A 9,031-nucleotide genomic window follows, 5' to 3' on the forward strand; every position below is an offset into this window, starting at 1 on the left:
CGTGCATACAACAGCTGGAACAGAGCAGTATCTAGCCAACTGCTATGCTTTGACACACACAAACACACACACACACACACACACGAACTTGACACCATCAACTTGTTCTCTATGTCTGCACATATGATAAATCAATTATCATGCATAATATTCAGTGAATGGATATTGAGTGGATATCATGTCTCTGTATCTCCAGGACCATGAACATGCTACGTTTGATGATATCCTCGGTAGGTAAACTGCCCTTTATGTGACTTTGTCTTTATTAGTCCCAAATGGCACCTTATTCCCTATGTAGTGCACTAATTTTGTTATCGGCTCCGGTCAAAGGTAGTGAACTATGTAGGGACTAGTGTTCCATTTGGGATGCATTACGTGTTTGTGAGAATAATGCAGTGTTCCATACTGCTGGCTTTTTGTGTGGAGAAATGATGTTTTAACTGTACTCCCTGTCCCTCTCTCCAATCCCTCTCTCTGTCCCTCTCTGTCCCTCTCTCTGTCCCTCTCTCTGTCCCTCTCTCCAACCCCTCTCTCTCCAACCCCTCTCTGTCTCTCTCTCCAACCCCTCTCTCTGTCTCTCTCTCTAACCCCTCTCTCTGTCCCTCTCTCCAACCCCTCTCTCTGTCCCTCTCTCCAACCCCTCTCTCTGTCCCTCTCTCCAACCCCTCTCTCTTTCTCTCTCTCTAACCCCTCTCTCAAACCCCTCTCTCTGTCCCTCTCTCTGTCCCTCTCTCCAACCCCTCTCTCTGTCCCTCTCTCCAACCCCTCTCTCTTTCTCTCTCTCTCTAACCCCTCTCTCTTTCTCTCTCTCTAACCCCTCTCTCTTTCTCTGTCTCTAACCCCTCTCTCTTTCTCTGTCTCTAACCCCACTCTCTTGCTCTCTCTCCACAGAGGAGATTGAGAAGAAGCTAACAGCCTACAGGAGAGGGAGCAGAATCTGGAGGATGCTCATCTTCTGTCAGGTGAGACAGGGGGAGAGTAGAGCGAGAGAAAGATAGGGGAGAAAGAGAGATGACAATGATTTTGAAAGGACAAAAGAAAACCCTTGTTAGGTTGAATGTAAATCCCAGCGGGAAGATAGATAACAATTCAATTAGCGATTTGAAACGCTGGAGTGGAGGGGCTAATTGTTTGACTACTGCATTTCCTGTGATTGCCAGGTAGTGGTGTTGGTTTGAATCTTGACTGTGAACTTGAAAAGCAGTGGGTCTTTTATAGGGAGGTCCAGGGCATCTGTACCTGTTGAAGAATAAAGTGGCCACATTCGCCAAGGTGGAGAAAGAAGAGGACATGAGCCAGTTAGTGTCATCAGTCATACTCTTCATACAGCGGTCATACTCTTCATACAGCGGTCATACTCTTCATACAGCGGTCATACTCTTCATACAGCGGTCATACTCTTCATACAGCGGTCATACTCTTCATGCAGCGGTCATACTCTTCATGCAGCGGTCATACTCTTCATGCAGTGGTCATACTCTTCATACAGCGGTCATACTCTTCATACAGCAGTCATACTCTTCATGCAGCGGTCATACTCTTCATGTAGCGGTCATACTCTTCATACAGCGGTCATACTCTTCATACAGTGGTCATACTCTTCATACAGCGGTCATACTCTTCATACAGCAGTCATACTCTTCATACAGTGGTCATACTCTTCATACAGCGGTCATACTCTTCATGCAGCGGTCATACTCTTCATGCAGCGGTCATACTCTTCATGCAGCGGTCATACTCTTCATGCAGCGGTCATACTCTTCATGCAGCGGTCATACTCTTCATGCAGTGGTCATACTCTTCATACAGCGGTCATACTCTTCATACAGCGGTCATACTCTTCATACAGCGGTCATACTCTTCATGCAGCGGTCATACTCATAGCGGTCATCTTCATGCAGCGGTCATACTCTTCATACAGTGGTCATACTCTTCATACAGCGGTCATACTCTTCATACAGCAGGTCATACTCTTCATACAGCGGTCATACTCTTCATACAGTGGTCATACTCTTCATACAGCGGTCATATACAGCGGTCATACTTTCATACAGCGGTCATACTCTTCATACAGCGGTCATACTCTTCATACAGCGGTCATACTCTTCATACAGCGGTCATACTCTTCATACAGCGGTCATACTCTTCATACAGCGGTCATACTCTTCATACAGCGGTCATACTCTTCATACAGCGGTCATACTCTTCATACAGCGGTCATACTCTTCATACAGCGGTCATACTCTTTTCATACAGCGGTCATACTCTTCATACAGCGGTCATACTCTTCATACAGCGGTCATACTCTTCATACAGCGGTCATACTCTTCATACAGCGGTCATACTCTTCATACAGCGGTCATACTCTTCATACAGCGGTCATACTCTTCATACAGCGGTCATACTCTTCATACAGCGGTCATACTCTTCATACAGTACCTGGATGGATCCCAAATGGCACTGTATTGCATTTACAGTGCACAACTTTTGACATTGTGGAACCCTTTTCCATATACAGTGCACTATTTTTTTTACCAGAACCCTAAGGGCCCTGCTCAATAGGGTGTCATTTGGGACGTATACATACAGTATCTGTCTCTCTGTTAGTACTGTTAGAGCAGCAGTATTGTTGTAACTGAACCATGTCGTCCTCCTACAACAGGTTCTGGAGGAGGCTGAGTCGGTTTATGAGCAAAGTGAACCCTGAACCCAACCTCATCCACATTATGGGCTGCTACGTCCTGGGAAACCCCAATGGAGAGAAGGTACACTACAGTTCTCAATGAAGAGGGTAGATATTCCCTCTTTTTCTTTTCTCTCCCTCTTCTCTCTCTACTCATCTCCCTACTTCTCTCCCTCCTCTCTCTCTACATCTTTCCCTCCTCTCTCTCTACTTCTCTCCCTCCTCTCTCTTCACTTCTCTCCCTCCTCTGTCTCCTCAGTGTTGGTAATGAGGCCTACTACTGTTGTGTCATCTGAAAACTTGATGATTGAGTTGGAGGCGCGAATGGAGTACAGGAAGGGGCTGAGCACGCACCATTGTTTGCGGATCAGCGAAGTGGAGATGTTGTTTCCTACCTTCACCACCTGGGGGCCCATCAGGAAGTCCAGGACCCACTTGCACAGGGCGGGTTTAGACCCAGGGCCTCAAGCTTATTGATGAGTTTGGAGGGTACTATGGTGTTGAATGCTGAGCTGTAGTCAATAAACAGCATTCTTACACAGGTATTCCTCTTGTCCAGATGGGATAGGGCAGTGTGCAGAGTAATGGCGATTGCATCGTCTGTGGATCTATTGGGGCGTAAAGCAAATTTAAGTGGATCTAGGGTGTCAGGTAAGGTAGAGGTGATATGTTCCTTAACTAGCCTCTCAAAGCACTTTGTGATGACAGAAGTGATAGTCATTTAGTTCAGTTACCTTTGCTTTCTTGGGTACAGGAACAGTGTTGGACATCTTGAAGCAAGTGGGGAAAGCAGACTGGGATAGGGAGAGATTGAATATGTCCGTAAACACTCCAGCCAGCTGGTCTATGCATACTCTGAGGACGCGGCTAGGGATGCCGCCTGGCCGGAAGCCTTGCGAGGGTTAACACACTTACATTTATCGCATATTGACTGGATGATACATCATAATTTACACTTCAAGTATTCGGATCCTCAGAATTCAGGCTCTTGGGAACTGGTTCTTAGAATTCTCCCTCTTGGCCTTGACTCAATACTCCCAGCACATTAGCATTCTATGTGTATTGGCAGGGTGTATTTACTGGGAGACAGATTGGCAGATCAGAAAAACAGCTAGGATGGGCTTGCTGCTGAGTGGAGACTGTTGTGCTCGATGAAGAGAAATCAAGCTAGCTTCAATAAAACACTAAAGCAAAGGCTCCCAGAATGAGAGTTGTCAGCCAGAGCTTCTAGAGCCCATTAAATTACAGATGAGTTAATTATTTGATTCTCCACATGCGCACGTCTCCAGCGGTGAGTATGAAAGAAGTGTGTTCCTCAGAGTGTCATCACAGAGCACAGCATCATGTTGTTTATACAGAAGAAGCAAAGCACAGCGACCGGCAATCACTGGATGCCTTTAAAACGTTTTCTTCTACACACACGTATATTTCTCTCTCTCTCTCTCTCTCTCTCTCTCTCTCTCTCTCTCTCTCACTCTCTCTCACTCTCTCTCTCTCACTCTCTCTCACTCTCTCTCTCTCTCTCTCTCTCTCATAGCCTAAAAGCTTGGAGCTGGGCTGGGTCCTTTCGAGGTCCAAGCCCCCCCGGTGAAGAGGGAGAGCCAGGCTGGAGGATTAATTGGTGTCTGTTCTTATCTTTGGCCAACAGCTGTTCCAGAAGTTGAAGAACCTGATGAGGCCTTACTCCATCGAATTCGAGTCGCCACTGGAACTGTCTGCGCAGGGTGAGGACTGTCAGCGACATACACTCTCCTCTCCTTCCCTCCCTCTCTACCTTTCCCACTATATTTTGTTGTGAGTTTAGATAGGGTCTGCAAGGTAAATGGCACTGTGGAGAGGGTCAAACAAACCTGCCCAGCTAGCACATTTGGTTCCTTGGCGGTAGCGGGAACGTATGTATTTGGTTTCACATTGTGTGGGAACGAAGCCATGCGTTTCGTGACCGGTAAAATTTAACTTTTTTTCAACATTCGGAGAACATAAGGGAACATTTATGGGAACGTTTATTTTTAGGTTGCAGGGAGGTTCTTTGAACATTTTCCTGGGAGGTGTTATTAACTCTGAGAATGGAAATTATAGGTAATTTGGAGGTTTTTGATTAACTTCTTTAAAACGTTCACTAAATGTTTCAATAAGACTTTTAATAATACTGCTACCTTATTTTGGGTTAACTTTGTTTTATTACTCCAAGCACAGGTAGGACACATGGAAACTAATCTTCTGTTCTCTATCTATGGAATTAGTCCATTGCACCACCAGGATGGAGCTAGCATTCCATTTTTTTACGCAAGCTGTTAATTTAGCCTATTAAAACAGACCCCAATACAAAGAAAACAAGCACTCATTAAGATCAGGTGTGGCCAATTACTTTTGTTGATGTTGTTAACAGAATGTATATGTTTTTAAACGTTCTTAGAACGTTCTCTGAATGTTACTAAAGTTTTTCTTAGCGTTCTCAGAGCAATTTGAAAACATGACTTTAAACAGAACCATGTCGGAACCTGTAGGAAACGTTATGCTGAAGTACTGAAATTCCCACAGAAGAACGTTGTTCATTAATGTTCTCTGAAATATTTGAGATGATTCCCAGTGTCAAACCAGTTGGAGAACATTCCTATAACATTACCAACATTTAAATTAAATGTGCCCATGTTCGAACCTTTAGGAAGCGTTCTGTTAATGTAATGAAATACCAAGAAACAACGTTTTTTTTTGTCAAGTTCCGTAAATGTGCTGAGAATGTTCCAAATCCAAGCAACTATGCTGTACCATTCCCAAAAAGTTGTGGGAAGGTTCTATGCAAATAACCATATGAGATTCACTCTCACCAAGCTCTAAAGGCCATGATACACTGGCAATTTCTTTGAGGCAATATTGCAGAGCAATGTTGCTGGCAACAGAGTGGGGGGTATGAGACACTGGAGCAATGATGAGCAGTGAGCAACATGGACATGAATAATAGATTTCATATGAAGCAGCATATATCAATTTCAAACTCAAGTTCCCCATTTATTTACTCATCTCCTATAGCTTGTTGTTGGCTGTTAACGCCCACATCTGAACTGGAATTTATCAGCTAGCAAACAAGCAACAAAGAGGTGTTGCCTGTGCCCTGGTTATGCACTCATACCTACTGCCAATGCAGACATAAGGATAACTAGATTTAGAAAACATATTACTTGACAATTCTAAGCACGGAAGTGTAAATGGTAAGCTAACCAGCTAGTTAAACATACAAAAACTATTTAAAGCGAAAAATGAAATCTGCATGGCTAGCTAGCTAACCAACTAGCCTGTTTGTCCCATTGACTTATTATGGATTGCCGTTAGCATGCTAATCGATTAACATGCACACCACCGTGGATATTTTTGTCAGTTAAACATGACAAACTGAACACAGTATGTATGTATTAACGTGTATGTACGTATTAACATATCATGATATAATGTTGTAGTGAGAAACATAAGAGACGTTAATGGCCAACATCTCACTCCAACATGGGAGTAGATTTTTTCTCACTTCAGCTGAAAAATGGTTGCCATGTTTTCCAAAATATTTTGGAACAGCAGACTGATCACATGACCAATATTTGTGCTCTGATTGGAGGATTCCTACAAATTGCTCACTGGGTGGCGCTGCTGATCAAGATTCCCCAGAAAGTAAAAAGTTGCTCATTTTCAATGTAAAATAGTTGCAGCAAACATTGCCTCTCCAAATTGTCAGTGTATCATGGCCTTAAGGAACATATCGTTCTCAGAACGTTATGTGCTAGCTGGATGCTCCCTGAACAGTTAATGACACAGTGTCAACACACAATGATAGATGGTAGAAGTTGAACCATTCATTGTAAATTATATTGTTATTGAGAATAACAAGTCAAATGTTAAAGAGATTATTTTCACATTCGATATCTGTGTGTAACACATACAGTGTATTAACGGGGCAATCAGCAGTTGCTACATCCATTTTTGGACTTATTAATGAATGATATGTACCTATTGATTGTTGAAGAATATAACTTATAAAATGCCTCATGAGCTTAGTTCAACTGTCATACCCCATCAGAACCCAACATATAAACTTGTTTTACTCCAATGTTTGTAAATAAAGCAACTGTAAACAGACACTATATAGCCACAGACATGGTTAAAACTATCATTTTGATATCATGCATGGTCAGTCTTTGCATCCATAGCTCCCTCTATTAATCCGAGAGTGGTTACGTTTCTCCAGCCCCATCCCTCAGCTTTTTACCGAAACAGGGGCGGAGAGGACGCTTTGTAATTGTTTCAGCTGCTGATTGCCGCTTTAAGGTGCAATCGCCTGAGGGCAACATATAAATTAGCAAATCCTTTGTATTATTAACAAGGTAAGGTGCCCTGATGTGAAACGCATAATTGAGCCTCCACTGTACCTTCTTTTATCCAGGAAAAGAGATGATTGAGATGTACTTTGACTTCCGTCTCTTCCGCCTGTGGAAAACTCGCCAGCACTCTAAACTCCTGGACTACGAGGATCTTTTATGACGGGGCTCCAAGTCAAGTCCGTCCTGTAGAATACATGCAGTCTATACTGGGACAGGAGGACCTACTGAACACCACTGCTCAACTCAACCCTACTGCTCAGCCCCACTGTAACATCTATCACACCTGCTTTCATCCAGGAGAGGACTGGGAGAGGGGGGTGATGAAGAGGAGGACGAAGAGAAGAGGGACAGGAGTGATAGAGAGGTCGAGGAGGAGGCGAGGGGTGACATGGCAGCTGTCATGGTGCTGTGTGTTATTTATTTCAACCCGCCTCTTCACCGCCTTCGCAACCACTAAGGTTCGAGGGTCAAAAAGAGAGACACCCAAGCAGAAGGGATTCTAGAAAGACAACAAGACCTGAAGATGGAGAGAAAGAGTGAACGAGTAGAACGGGAGAGAGATCTTCTGTGCTCTTGCTCTCTCCCTTTATGAAACGAGGAACAAAAACATGTATTATCATGTTTGAGGTGCTCATAGCACTTTAAAGGACAATTGTCTGGTTCTGTTCTGGTTGGACCTCTCAGAGAAATCCGGATTGGAAAAGCAAAAATTCAATCCATATGTAGGTGTGTATGTACAGTGGGGCAAAAAAGTATTTCGTCAGCCACCAATTGTGCAAGTTCTCCCACTTAAAAAGATGAGAGAGGCCTGTAATTTTCATCACAGGTACACTTCAACTATAACAGACAAAATGATTTTAAAAAATCCAGAAAATCACATTGTAGGATTTTTATGAATTTATTTGCAAATTATGGTGGAAAATAAGTATTTGGTCAATAACAAAAGTTTATCTTAATACTTTGTTATATACCCTTTGTTGGCAATGACAGAGGTCAAACGTTTCCTGTAAGTCTTCACAAGGTTTTCACACACTGTTGCTGGTATTTTGGCCCATTCCTCCATGCAGATCTCCTCTAGAGCAGTGATGTTTTGGGGCTGTTGCTGGGCAACACGGACTTTCAACTCCCTCCAAAGATTTTCTATGGGGTTGAGATCTGGAGACTGGCTAGGCCACTCCAGGACCTTGAAATGCTTCTTACGAATCCACTCCTTCATTACCCGTGCGGTGTGTTTGGGATCATTGTCATGCTGAAAGCCACATTTCATCTTCAATGCCCTTGCTGATGGATGCCCTTGCTGATGGAAGGAGGTTTTCACTCAAAATCTCATGATACATGGCCCCATTCATTCTTTCCTTTACACGGATCAGTCGTCCTGGTCCTTTGCAGAAAACAGCCCCAAAGCATGATGTTTCCACCCCCATGCTTCACAGTAGGTATGGAGTTCTTTGGATGCAACTCAGCATTCTTTGTCCTCCAAACACGACGAGTTGAGTTTTTACCAAAAAGTTATATTTTGGTTTCATCTGACCATATGACATTCTCCCAATCTTCTTCTGGATCATCCAAATGCTCTCTAGCAAACTTCAGACGGGCCTGGACATGTACTGGCTTAAGCTGGGGGACACGTCTGGCACTGCAGGATTTGAGTCCCTGGTGGCGTAGTGTGTTACTGATGGTAGCCTTTGTTACTTTGGTCCCAGCTCTCTGCAGGTCATTCACTAGGTCCCCCCGTGTGGTTCTGGGATTTTTGCTCACCGTTCTTGTGATCATTTTGACCCCACGGGGTGAGATCTTGCATGGAGCTCCAAATCGAGGCAAATGATCAGTGGTCTTGTATGTCTTCCATTTCCTAATAATTGCTCCCACAGTTGATTTCTTCAAACCAAGCTGCTTACCTATTGCAGATTCAGTCTTCCCAGCCTGGTACAGGTCTACAATTTTGTTTCTGGTGTCCTTTGACAGCTCTTTGGTCTTGGCC

General features: G+C 43.8%; 1 protein-coding gene across 4 annotated transcripts in view; it reads left to right on the forward strand.

Annotated features, from left to right (window-relative positions):
- LOC112230921 (NMDA receptor synaptonuclear signaling and neuronal migration factor) overlaps nt 1-7,807 on the forward strand; it is a 46,168-nt gene extending 38,361 nt beyond the window's left edge. For all 4 annotated transcript variants that reach the window (XM_042311475.1, XM_042311477.1, XM_042311476.1 and 1 more), the window contains 6 exons: nt 197-230; nt 892-962; nt 1,219-1,298; nt 2,663-2,765; nt 4,332-4,407; nt 7,113-7,807. In XM_042311475.1, coding sequence (XP_042167409.1) covers nt 197-230; nt 892-962; nt 1,219-1,298; nt 2,663-2,765; nt 4,332-4,407; nt 7,113-7,210 — 462 coding nt within the window. In that variant the 3' untranslated portion in view covers nt 7,211-7,807. The remainder of the gene's footprint in view (nt 1-196; nt 231-891; nt 963-1,218; nt 1,299-2,662; nt 2,766-4,331; nt 4,408-7,112) is intronic.
- Nucleotides 7,808-9,031: the final 1,224 nt, after the last annotated feature.

This window comes from Oncorhynchus tshawytscha, linkage group LG33 (assembly GCF_018296145.1).
Source record: "Oncorhynchus tshawytscha isolate Ot180627B linkage group LG33, Otsh_v2.0, whole genome shotgun sequence".
Classification (NCBI taxonomy): Eukaryota; Metazoa; Chordata; class Actinopteri; order Salmoniformes; family Salmonidae; genus Oncorhynchus; species Oncorhynchus tshawytscha.